At 44.1% G+C, this 13,656-nt stretch overlaps 1 protein-coding gene across 1 annotated transcript; it reads right to left on the reverse strand.

The window, feature by feature from the left end:
* Positions 1-2,893: 2,893 nt before the first annotated feature.
* Positions 2,894-11,568, reverse strand: LOC144729139 (dehydrogenase/reductase SDR family member 9-like). Its single transcript, XM_078609096.1, has 6 exons — positions 11,442-11,568; positions 9,809-9,872; positions 7,219-7,565; positions 5,282-5,540; positions 4,177-4,340; positions 2,894-3,572 (listed from the first exon to the last, which is right to left on the reverse strand). The coding sequence occupies exons 3-6, from the start codon at positions 7,535-7,537 to the stop codon at positions 3,355-3,357; spliced, it is 960 nt and encodes a 319-aa protein (XP_078465222.1). The 5' UTR covers positions 7,538-7,565; positions 9,809-9,872; positions 11,442-11,568; the 3' UTR covers positions 2,894-3,354.
* Positions 11,569-13,656: the final 2,088 nt, after the last annotated feature.

The following is a 13,656-nucleotide window of genomic DNA, read 5'->3' on the forward strand; positions in this document are numbered from 1 at the left end:
ACAGAGTTCAAACATTTGTTGAATACTTTTTTTACAATATTATGATTTCAGCAGGAAGGGCCCGACAAGCTGCTAGGCTATATTTTCATGGGCGTCTTGTTGGCGGTGCGCACGCTATATAGAACAGATCTTAAATTTAGACTTAAAACTTTCGTGACTGCAGGAATTCATATTCTTGCTTCTTTCGGTAAAGCCACGTAAATAGAATTTTTTTTTTATGAAAAAGGATTTTTTTTTTAATTAAAGCAAAAAACCCACAACTTTTCGATCGCAACACAAGCGGTCTTCATCAGGCGGAGAGAAAAGAGGGGGCAAGCCTCCAAATGTAGCTGCTTCTAAGGGTCCCAAAGTGAGTGGGCGGCGGAAAGAGCTGCGGTAGCAGCGCGCTCATGCAGGAGCAACACAAAGGGGGAGTTGGGCGGAGGCAGAGGTCGCAAACGGGTTTCGATTCCTTACCCGTACCCGGCCGCACCAGGGTCGTAATCGGGTACCCGTACCCTACCCGATACCCGTACCCGGCCGGGTATCGGGTAGGGTACGGGTATTGGGTACCCGATTGCGACCTCTGGGATGAAGCCACGTTGCAGGCACGGGTGGGTTGATTCTAGGAACTTGAATTGTGAGAAGAGACAAGACGTTGGGAAATGAGTGACAAACGGTGACTCACCAGTGACTCACGGCCTACCCGTACCCGTACCCGGCCGGGTACGGGTAGCCGGGTATCGGGTAGGGTACGGGTATCGGGTACCCGATTGCGACCTCTGGGCGGAGGTGAGCTTGTGCAGGGCAAACAGCATGGGCGGGACAGCCAGTAGCAGACCATGGGGGGAGGAAGGGGGCAGAGACAGGGGGGAGAGAGAGGGGGTGGGGTAGAGATAGGGGGGTAGAGATAGGGGGGAGGGGGGGTAGAGATAGGGGGGAGGGTAGAGATGGGGGGGGGGCATTGCACCTCGCTACACACACCCACACTGCTGACGGTAGAGGTTGACAAACACAATTCAAGTCCTGACCCAAAGTGGTTGATGACATCTTTCCAATGATTGCTGAGTTTAAAACCGTCGTCTCGGTTAAAATTGTGTCTGTGTCTCTATATATGGATGGCTTCGGGAACTAATCTTTGTTGATAGCCAGTCGGCTTGCAAAGTACCATCGTCTTTAAGAAATAAATTTCACGTGAGCCAGCTGCATTAAAGTAATGATCAACCACGGCAGAAGTATTGGTCCTGCCGTGTTTCAGATCTGCCTTATGTTCACGAACACGGTCCGAGACATGTCGTTTGGTTTCCCCAATGTAACTGCTGCCGCAGATACAGCTTAGTTTGTAGACGCCGGGATATTGCATGTCAGGAATCTTGTCCTTCACAGATGGGTTGCTGTACAAACATCAACTATTAGTACACTGAGGTATTAACTTGTTTTTTCAAAAGTGACCTGGCCACAAATGATAGCTCAACAAAGTGGCTTATCATTTGGACATTTATATTAGCAAAATAATCTAAATTTTCTAAAACGCATGTTTCTAAATGAATTGGGAACCGGTCAAAAACGTAAAAAATAAAGCACGACTACATTCTTTTACGAACAATTTAAAATCAACTCACTTTTTCCCCTGGTTTTAAAGCAATATTTGGGAGTGTCTTATAATCCGTTAGGTGTGCATTATGCACTTGGCCATATTTGTATAACGTTAACACTGCATATCACTTACCATCTTATAATGCAGAGAAAACGGTGCGGAAAGTCACTCTTGAACAAAACAGGTCAACAATATGGAGCGGAAACTTCATTTCAAACTTTATTTGGAGTAATATAAGAATATTTCAATGTATATATGCATATGTTTGCAGTGGCATACAAAGTAGTGTGAAGTGATATTTTGCCTACATGACAAAAACTGAAATTTTTGTTTAAAAATGTCAACATGGTGGCTGAAATTCCTGTTTCACATTTAGACTTTTAAACAAAAATTAAGCCCTAAAAAACCGTAACAAATAAAGAATTTCCACGTGACAAATGACCATCAACAGCTTTATACACCGTATCTGTACGGGGGCGGAGCGGCGCTGCTGCTGCTGCGGTTATAGCGCACGGCGCTCAGAAATCTGGCAACTCAAGAGTTTGATTTCATTCCTGGCCACAGCTAACATCCGTGGCAAGCGTAGGGCTAAATTGATCCTGGACATCCCCATTACAAAGCCACAGAGCCATCAAGTGGTTCCTGGAAGCCCCAGGGAAGAATTTCCACATAGGACCCCGTTATTCAACTGGAAAGGCCCATACTCTTAGGTTTTTTCGGTAAAGTAACGTAGGAAAAAAATAAAAAATAATATAAATAATAATAGATACATCAAGTGGGACCGTCACAGCTAGATTTACTGTCGCAAGTGAGACAGCCTCAAGTGAGACAGTAAATCTAGCTGTGACGGTCCCACCTGATGACGGAGACTTGTGTTGCCTCCGAAACGTCGTGATTTATTATTTAATTTCTATTATTATTTCTATTATTATTATTATTATTATTTATTTTTTACCTACGTGACTTTACCGAAAAAACCTAAGAGTATGAATTCTTGCAGTCACGAAAGCTTCAAATCTAGAATGTAAAAGGCCCATTTTCGGGTCCTCTCTTTTGTTTGAGGCCCTGGCCAGAATGCCCCATTTGTGCTCCCCTCCCTGGACAGCCCTAACTTGCACCGACCAGCGTGGTGAAGGAAAGTCAAACAACCTCTGGCATCGTGGAGGAGGCCTTCATCGTTCAACCATACCTGTGTTGGTAATTAAAGAATGGCCAATATGCTACGGGAACACTTTTGTCCCCGTGTCAACAAATCAAGGAAATGTCATGGAGTAAATAAACCCATCACCACGAATTTGTTTTTGAATTATTTTAAAGTATATTTTGGTCTCCAGGTTTTCAGGGGTGTGGAGTTTATGATATCAGCCCAGTCACCAAAGGGCTGCACAAAAATACATCACAACAAATTTGTCTCTACACTTAAATTTGGCTGAATTGCAGCACCCAGAATGAAACTATCAGTTTTACTCTCATGCCACGCACGTTACTCTCTTATGCAGAGCGGGTGGGAAAGTGCTCCCCTCTACCATGTGTGGACCAAGCAGTCACTTTCAAGGGATAGCAGAGGCAGCTCTGTAATATTCGCTTCTGTGGGCCATTCTCTAACACGGCTGGCCGAGTTGCCCTGCTAGAGTTCCAAATGGATACTTCATTGAATGCCATGGTACCGAAAGCACAATTGGGATATATTTAGGAAAATTTACAATTATTAAAAAGAAAAAAACATTTAGTCACCGGTATTGGAATTAGGAATACATCGATCCTTGGCCTAAGTTAGTCTAAACGTTGGCAGGTTTTATGTATTCTCGTGTGAGAAGGTAATCAATCACGAATGTGGGTGCATACGATAATGGCAACCAGAAGAGGGTGGCATCCCATCCGACGGAGTAGCGGGTGAAGGGGTGCGCCGATGTGAGTGCACGCTCCACGGCGATGGGAACTTTGGAAATGTCTGCGTCCACAAGCTTTCCTAAGTTCTTCGTGTTGGCCTCCGTCACTGAGAGAAATGCATAGAAATACTGGTATGTATTGAATTGGAACAACATGAACAATTACGAAATGTACAAAAAGGTAAAAAAAAAAATTGGTCAAAACAAGATATCATATTAGGATTCAAAACCCTACTAAACATTCAGATTTAAACTTTCACTGACCTCGGTTAAAAACTAAGAAATGTACTTCTATTGTACCACAAAAAATTGGGAACATGAAAAACAAGGACATTTTGAAGTTGTGTCCACCAGATTTGGAGGGCCTAAATAGGACATTTAGATTTGGGGGGGGGGACTTATCTAGGAATGAACAAAAACGTAACCATATTATTGTAAAATCTCATTTATAACTTTCCTAAAACATCGCTACTACAGGAACCAAAATGTTCCTTCCAAGTGCCGGGAGATTCTTCTCGGGAACTGAACCGTTCCTGAAGAAGCTCCCAGCGGTGTAGACTGAAACGTCAGGCATCACGCCGAACGACACGGATTAGACTGGACAGCTATCAGCTACAGGAGTACAGGTGAAAATGTGTGCTCGGCAGACACAACGTGCAGTGGACGAAAACAGTGGCAGCAGGAGCAACGTTGAAAACATAAACCATTTACCTTTATCAATGAAGTCCTCCCCATACTGGTGCCTGGTGTCTTTGGGAAGTGTTGCCCAAATGTCACGCAAGCACTTTGTAAATTTCTTGTCATCGGTGAGGTTTGTTTTGAAGAAGCCTGGCTCGATAATGACGACCTTAATACCGAACACTTGGACATCTCTCCTGCATTGTGCAGAACATAATCCATGTTAATATACATCCAACGTACGAACATGTATTTTAAAACGCACGCAGACATAATTTCACTCACAATTCATATTTCCTAAGCTGGTAGTGAATTGAATATTGCAATTTTTGTCCAGCTGTAGTCCGACGGGATGCAGCAAAACAATAGGAAGCCAATTAATTGAAATGAACGACTTGCAAAAGGTGCTAATTTAGTCAGCAATTTTTTTTAATGTAGTAATTGTCTTAGTATAATCGATGTGAACCTATGGAATATGATATGTATTGTATAATTTTGCATAGAATTATGACCCATATTGTAAAGTGAGGCTCCCTGCCTTGTAAAGATCGGTAGCTCACCAGCATTGATTCAAGCCAGTCTGACTTAATGAGGCACTATATGTCGAGTTTGGTTGTCTTATCTTGTTTAAATTTATATAGTGCCTCATTTCAAGGCGCTTGATACAATACTGCGAAAATTATGCACTCCCAGAAGGCTGTGCGGCTAATGGGTTGTGTAAGAACTGTAATTTTTTTTATCTGAAGAGACAGATATGTGACGGAGACATATCGTCTTGCTTGCTTATTTTGTTAATTATGTTCGCAACAATGACACTCATATTACGTGCAATGAGTGAATTCTTATTCCGTGGATTTCATTTTGCGAGGAGCGGGCAATTCAATTGCACTCTCCCTCCACATTGCCAAGTAAGTCAATCAGTGAATCTTTTTATATATGTGCGGTCAACACAGATTTGGTCTTCCTCAGTACAATGCACAGTCTCGAATAGCATTACTAAATTACCTTATTCTGCATTTATACTCATTCATTGTCTCGTCAAATGTGTTCAACGTGGATCTTATATCGTGCGAGAAATCATTAGTGTCGCCATATTGCGACAACCCTAGTTGCCTGTAGCAATACTTTTCTAACTCACCGCAGTATGTCGGAGAAGGCCTCCACGCAGAATTTGGACAAGCTGTAGCTTCCTCCGCCCATAGCCAGGCGGCCCAGCACACTGGCTATATTCACAACCCTGCCACGGCCACGCTTGAGCATGGGTAGGCAAGCGAGCGTCACAGCCACCAAGCCCATTGCGTTCACTTCCATGCACGGGCGGAAATCTTCTATCGTCAGCCAGTCCACGGGGCCGATGGGAAGGCACACACCTGCGTTGTTCACCAGGCCCCAGAGTCCTGCAACCGATGCAGTTTGTTACGATAAACAACGTGCAGGGGCAAAACAGCGCCCGCCGCTCATATCCCTTTTCTACTGGCACATCCGAGCCAAGCCAGTGCTGGATCCCTTCCAGCAGGGGTGGCCAACCTATAACAGATCAAGAGCCAAATAGCCAAGTGTATATATCGACAGTTTTCGAGACGGCATGTTCTACGTGATGGCCCTTCGATAGAGCCGCATGTGGTGGATTAAAGAGCCGCATGCGGCTTGGGAGACGCTAGTCGGCAACCTTTACAGTCAGGGTGGTGTTCCAACATTTTCCCAGCAGACCCTGAACCAAAACGAGAAACACGCCGGCAAGACATTTCAATATGGCTTGGTGACCAGCAGGGCCAGGGGTGGGTGCTGATGATTCGTTCATTTTGAGGGATGTCAGTGCAACTGTCGTGACTATTCTTGTCACGGCCGGTGATGTTGTCATTGCGGGCAGCCGGGTTGCGGCCTGCAGTACCGACACTAGCGGTGGTTGGGCGAGCGCTAGTTAGCGCGAAGGCACCGTGAGCAGTGTGCGGTGCCGGCTCCCAGCGAGGGGGCGAGATCGAGCGTCAGCCAGCCAAGGTCAATCTGGGGCATGACGCTGTGGCTGACCTGTTGTCACGTGACCGGACGATACTGGAGGGGGGCCACCGGTGGACGGGGGTCGAGGGGCGGTCACGTGGTCCCGGAGAGCTCTCGGGAACATTCGAGAAGGAGCTCAAGGAGCCTGGAAGGTGGGCGGGGCTATGGGCGGAGCCAGCCCCAGCCCGGGAGCATATAACGAGAGCTCCGTGAGGAGCTCGGGGTTCTTCAAGTGTTGGTGTTCGAAGATTCACCTGGGGGAGAAGAAGCCTCTAGCCACGCGGTCCGGGACTCAGCTTGTGGTCCGCACCAGGATAGCGAACCGTGTCTAGTTCTGGCATAGCGTGGCTAGATGGGCATTCGCGACCCGAGCGTAGGTTGTGTTATGTTGGTGCTGTTGTGTTGAATAAATAGAGTTGCTCCCGAGTTAACGTCTGCGACTCGGTTGGATTCACGACACAACTGAAACACATTGTCAACACGTCATCTACATGCACCTCGACGTGTTCGTTGCATGTGACATCGGCGCTTACTGGGGCTGCGCCAACCAGACTTCCCCTGCCATCTGTGATGTCGATTCCCTGCCCCTACTCAAACCTGGGCACGAGACTTTTTTCTTCCTCTACATATAACGGACTGCCTCTCTCTCTCTCTGTTCAGCATCTTGAGATGTGGTTTTATTTAAAAGCAATATGACTGTAAACTATATTTCATTTCATTCTGAATGATTGTAGTGTAAATAAATTACAGTCCTTTGTAAAACCACTGCTGCATGGTGGCCTGCTTTTACTGTGTCAATCGTGAGGATATCTGTGATTCTGATCCTTGTCATGGCAGGTCATATGCATTTAATAAACAAAACAATTTCCGTGGACAAATGCAAGTTTTTTTAAAGCGTCACAGAATCCGCGCATACTTACACACGATGTATACTCCCTGTTTTACTTAATAACAAAGTTCACACCATCGAAAGAACTCTATATGAAAACCCCTTTCACAGTAACAAAAAGCTACGCGTAAAATCCTTCGTCTGTCACACCCAGCTGTAAATTTCGCTTCAACAACGGTTTGACTCACCCTTGTCGCCGACAATCTCTTGCACGGCCTTGGCAGCTCGCTTCACGCTCTCGTTATTTGTCACGTCCAGGCTGACCGTTTTTAGCCGCTGAGAGGTTTCCGCCTTGATGGCGTTCTGCCCCTCTTCCGTAAAGCATGCGGCGATCACGTGAAACCCGCGCACGTCCAGGCGCTTGGCCAGTAACTCCCCAAAGCCCGTGTCACACCCCGTGATAAACACATACTTGTCCGTGGTGTTGCCGATGACATTGCGCTCCCGTGAGCGGAAGTACACCACCACGGCCACTATCGGTAGCAGAGCGAGAAGGAGAGTGTACATGACTGAGAATGCTGCAGTCTTCAAAAATCTGAAACAAATGGTGGATTTAGTGTTAGTTAATGAGCGTCAGAAAAGTCGACATGCCTCCCCTAATTAAAATCAAACAAAAACACGACTGCGTAGGTTTTCGCGGTTGTTCTATACGGCTCCAATGCATCTTCGGGATGCAGTGCGTGCTTTTCGGCACGACGTTCAGTTCCACGTGCTGGGAGCTTCTCCAGAACAGAACGTTTCAGGAACAGCAGTGCTCCTGAACAAGCCCTCAGCACGTGGAACGAAAAGTTGACATATAACGTCGAACGTCTTGCCGAACAATCCATGGTACAATCTGAAAATATATCGGAGAACCAAATAAGACCAATCTTTGGGAATCTGGTCAGACGCATGCACATTGGTAAAGAAAAAAACGTCGGCCAGTGACTAGATTTTTTTTTTAAATCCCAAGTTAGCAGGCCCATATCTGATGTACATGTCTCTTGCCAAATGCCAAAGAAATGTCAAGAGGCAAAATTCATTGTCATCCTGATTCTAAAGAAAGCAGTTGACAATTCGAAAACATGTCCAGCTGATATCGTTGCAATGTACAATGTTGTAGCTCTTGGTCAGGTTGTTTCGTCTTAATCCACACTGTATTGATCCTCCACACTGCAGGTCAAAACAACTCTCTTCACACAGCTTCCCTTTTGCACCGCTAGAATCTGGAATTCCCTGCCATTATTTTTTTCTAAGTTCTTACATCCTTGCTTAATGTGAAAGGAACATCCAGACATGCCAGGTAAGGACTTATTTATTTAGCCAACAATGCACGTGCCCCCCCAATGATCTAATCGAAATCCCTAATTTCGATCGAATCATTCGGGTTTATTAGTAACTAGCGAGAAGTACCCGGTGTTGCCCAGGGGAAAAATATAATTTAAAACTTTAAAACATAACATATACAAATGAAAAGATAACTTTGATCATTACCTCATTAATTAAAATAAAATCCAACGCGCGGTGGAAAACAACCTTATGCTTGCGTGCCAAGCCAAGATTCGATTCTTTAAATCGCGCAAGGGAATCGAAGGTTGTAGATTTCTTTAGAATTGGCCTATTCCCGTTTAATCGATACCACAAACGCTCACCAGATATCGATTCCCGCCTGTCCTGTATGCGGGTTGACGCCACATACTTCATGGTCATTCCCCCCCACCCTCCCAAATACAAAAGTACATTTTTATAATTTTTGCATTGTGTACAGTCTGGAAACTACCCAAGTTTGTTGTATGTCGGAAAGTATGCTAAACATTTCGAACAGACACGCATGCACAAATTTCCATTTTATATATACTGCACAGTACTAGCTTTACTACCCCGGCTTCGCCTGGGACTTGGATTCACCACGCCCGGACGCCTTTGTCTCCCCAGTGGCGATGTTCACACACCACACCAGTTACTCGTTTAAGGCTGAGTCGACCTAGGGGAGCAGCTTATTTGCCGTGCAAAAAATATATGGATTATCGAGCTCCCCCCCCCCCCCAAAAAAAAACTCTAAAGTGTATTTTTATAATTTTCGCATAGTGTACAGTCTGGAAAGTACCCACATGGCAAATTTCAAGTTTGTTGCATGTTGGGAAGTACGCTAAACATTTTGAACAGACACATAATCACAACTTTGCCTTTTATATATATGGATATAGATAAATCGGCATTTTGCGACCCCCACTGCCACTGTTTAGCATATTATTACGTGCCAGGGACTCTATGAGATGATAGGACGTAAATCTGAGTCCATAATTGGCAATAAGTTACGGCAAAGCAGTTACAAGTGACTCACAGAAGTGTGCGCAGTTGCATATATAGTCCACGACTTTCCTGAATATCTCCACAACATAAAAATGCAACCAAATCAGAGCTAAATCCAATGATTCACCGTGGTAAGAAGGATTGTGCGGCCCGGCCCATATGCTGTTGCTCTTTGCAGCGGGAAAGGACAACTTAAAGCAACAATATTAGGTGAAATATGTTCTCTGCCGGATTTGACCACGTGTTGAGCACATCCTAAAACCATCAAGATTTTGCCACGCATCCTCTGAAGAGTTGTAGATGCCCGCAGTCTTGTGCGGTGAAAGCTTTTAGAGAAGAAATTCTCAACAAGCAGCCTCACCTAGAACTGCACACTTGGATTACAAGTGGCTGCAAAAAAACAACGTGATCATTTTATTTTGGGCTGTGGTGTTTTTTTTTTTAATGGTTCTAGCAAAGAGGTTTTTTCTGTAGCCCTGTACTCACAGTGCAGACGTTGCCCAGCCGTACAAAGTACAACAAAGATGCCCTTGATTCTGCTACCAAGTTCCTGCAAAAGGTACGCGGCACAGAAATGGAAACAGTGCAGGGTCAATATTACCGTACATTCAATGTAATCGATAAGATGATGTTTCATATGGAAATACACATAGCAGAAGAATTGCAATTAATTATTTTGTAAAAAAAAGAACATTTTGCAAATGGAGATTGTGCGTAATGGTGCCAATTTTCGAAATGCTGCCGTCGTGTTTAATAGCAATAAAGATATATAAGAGCAATAACAATGCAAACTATTCTTCTCATACTGCCAAAATAACGATTACAGTACTTGCTATATTGTACATCTTAATGGCACATTTGTACATCCATCTTTAAAACTGCCGTCTAGTATTCTCCTCCACGTGTTCTGCGACTTGCATATCAATACGTAATATTTTAGTTAACAAAAAATACGGGGGGAATAATTCAGTAAAAATTGTTGGGCAACGTTAGCCCAACGGTCCCAACAAAGTGCCAACGATGGCCTAATGTTGAAGTTTATTTGCGTGATGCGCTGTGAGCCACATGAAGCAACACTGGCTTGTGCATTCCTCAAATTGTCGCATCTCTGTGGGGCCAACAAACCACGTTTGGAATATCTCGCGCAAATCACGGCATGCAGCAAAGCCCAACTCCCTCCGTGTGCTGAATACATTCATAATCAACGTTTTTGGGTTAGATCGCGTTATTTATAAATGTGTCGTAACCCTCCACCACCCGACACGGCCAATCAGCAAAAACGTGTCACGTTGACAAAAGACAAATATCGATTTAAAGCTTTCGTGACTGCAGGGATTCATATTCTTGGTTCTTTCGGTAAAGTCACGTAGAAGGGAAATAATAAAATAATATAAATATAAAACAACAAAAATTATAACGACGTTTCGACTGCAACACAAGCAATCGTCATCAGGTGCGAATTTTTTCAAATTTTCTTTCTGTGGATTTCACACCTGATGTTGATTGCTTGTGTTGCAGTCGAAACGTCGTGAGAATTTTTGTTGTTTTATATTTATTTTATTTCATTATTTCCCTTCTAAGTGACTTTACCGAAAGAACCAAGAATATAAAAAGACAAATAGTTCACTGCTTTAGCCCACCGGTGTGTTGAAGCGTGAAACCACAACATTTACAATTTTTTTGAGTACGACGTTTCGCTGGTAATTGCTGAATACATGCCTACAATCACGATGCACTGAATAACAACACCACACGCTGCGAGCCTGGACCACCAGGGGGAAGAAGCCCAATAAACCGGCAACGTTTTGGCTGTATGGGTCACCGTTTTAACTACCGTCCATGCGAACGTTGGAGCAACGTTGGAGCAACGTTGGCATGTAGTTAATTGTGTTTACTCAGAGGTGCGGGTGAGATGTGACAGTTTTCCAAACGCTTATCTTAATCTGGTAGGGTAAAAACACACACACAATTAAGAAGTACGACGCACAAACCGCACGCAGAATTACATCGTGAATCGAATGACCGTATTGTAAACAGCGCATCAACAATTATCAACGTAAAAAATATATAATAACGTGCAAGACGAAAACAGCGTTCTGTAAAATGCAAATCTACTCACTGGAAGGAGCCAGAGGCACGGAATCGCCGAGCTCTGCGGATGGATGCGAGTGAGGATCGGGAGGATACTTCAGTGGGTTAAAGGTTGCAGGCTGCTATGGCACCAGTGACTTCATATCTAGGGTACGGGTTCCCCCCAATCCCACTGCTCGCTTCGACTTAGCATGGGCGTGCCACACACGGTTACGAAACGCCCAGGGGTTTACAAGCCGCTACGCCAAAATTCAATCTCGTGTTTAAACGCCACCACCCCAATGAAAGTTGGACTTTGTGGCATTAATTTTGAATTGTTGGACCCAACATTTGACCAAGGGCGGCCCCCATGGCGTCAACGGACGCGCGGTTCTCCACCTGTAATCTGGGTGCTTACATTATGCAAACAAGGCTAGAACAATATGAATGCTTAGTTATATTGTACTCTGCACTGCACCGTGCGGTGTTGAATCCACAATAACACTGAACACAATTCATTGCATAGCAAGGCGCTGGTGACTAGATTGTTTTTACAAAACATTAACACTTTTACGAGCAATTAACTGAACGCGAATAACAAAGAAAAACACATTTTTAACCCCAACAAGTGCACACTAAAATCATTTTTACAAATATTCTAACAGGTAAGGTCCATTGAGCTGTATAACTCTTTTTTTCAGAAGCAACCTGGCCACACTATTGCTCAACCAAGTGGCTTATCATCATTTGGAAATGTATGACAGCCCAATAATCTAAACGCATATTTCTACATGTGGAGGGGAAAACCGGAGGACCCGGAGAAAAATCCACACGACCGTGGGGACACGAAAACTCCAAATACTTTATACAGCAGGCGTCAGGGTCGGGATCGACCTCCTGTATACCTGGCGAGGTAATTAACATCTACAAATACTTTAAAGTGTAATCACAAAACTAAATGACATAACTAAATCCTACCGATTTCATTTTAAAAGGTACAAAACGATTGTTACGGCACGAGATTGTTCAGTCTGAACTTGCGAGGGCTTAAATGTGACCTCGTGGGGCCCAAAAGTTAATAAACAGCAGGGTAAAGCAAGTTTATCTCATAGATTACTGAGGGCAAAGAACTAAGGTCATTGGTTGTATTGTTTTTACTAAAAAAATATATGAATGTATATACTGTACATGTGTATGGAATATTTGTTGCTGTTTGATCTTTGCCAATGTCTTTTTTAAAAAAGACTTGGCTTGGAATATCTTCAATTTTCGCCTACATTTTTTATAACTTAGATAATTGAGATAGAGTAAAATATTTGATCAAATATATTCTCGATAATAACACACATGTAAATATCAACCACATGTTGCCCCTTTGATTGCATAGTTAGATCACTTTGTAAAATCGGTTGTAAATGTCCAACCACCATGGAATGCTGACGGGTGACGTGTTACTTTGCCTATATGCTTTAAATACAAGATAGTTACTTCACTTACGAGGTAGTGTGAGAAGAAGGTAATTCATCGTAATTTAAGTCAATAAGAGAAAGTACAATGTCGCCCATCTGTATCACATCCCTTTCACCCTTCTTTGCCTAAGGTGGTTGGGCAATTTTTTTTTTAACCAACGATTTAACAAACTGATCTAACTGCGCAATCAAAGGGCATCGTATTTGTCGCCGTGGTTGACCTTTAAACGTGTTTCATTATCGAGAATAGATTTCATAGATCTATCTTCTGTCTCAATCATCTAAATAGCTACCAAGTAATTGAATAAAATAGAGAATACACAGACTGTGAGTAGTTAAGTGACTGGCACCAGCGATGTCAGATGGATTGCAATGGAGGAGGCTCGTGAAGGATGCTGCTTCTACTGGGAAGTTGGAGGCAGTCGCCCTCCAGCAACAAGAGAGGGGGGCAGAGGAGCGACGCTCACAACAACAAGCGGGAAGCGCCGGGTTGATAAAACGCAGTAAGTTGGCACAGGAGGATGGCGCACAGCTGGTACATCTGCATTACCTGTCAACCCCTTATCAGTGCCCTACCTTATCACAAACCAATTCAGACCTTCTAGTTTTGGAGTTTTCGTGACTGCATGGATCCATACTCTTTGGTTCTTTCGGTAAAGTCAAGTACAATTCAGACCTTATTGGTCACTCTCTGTTCCAGCTACTCCCGTCCGGCAGAAGGTTGCGGTCCATCAGAACCAAAACCTCACGCCACAAAACAATTTCTTCCCATCCGCTGCTGGCCTCTTCAACAAG

This window comes from Lampetra planeri, chromosome 31 (assembly GCF_965212315.1).
Source record: "Lampetra planeri chromosome 31, kcLamPlan1.2.h2, whole genome shotgun sequence".
NCBI lineage: Eukaryota > Metazoa > Chordata > Hyperoartia > Petromyzontiformes > Petromyzontidae > Lampetra > Lampetra planeri.

Coding starts and splice junctions, on each gene's coding strand:
- LOC144729139 (XM_078609096.1), bottom strand. CDS start 7,537: ATGTACACTCTCCTTCTCGCTCTGCTACCGATAGTGGCCGTGGTGGTG. Junction 5,541..7,218: donor AGAGATTGTCGGCGACAAGG/GTGAGTCAAACC, acceptor CATCGGTTGCAG/GACTCTGGGGCCTGGTGAAC. Junction 4,341..5,281: donor GCCTTCTCCGACATACTGCG/GTGAGTTAGAAA, acceptor TGCACAATGCAG/GAGAGATGTCCAAGTGTTCG.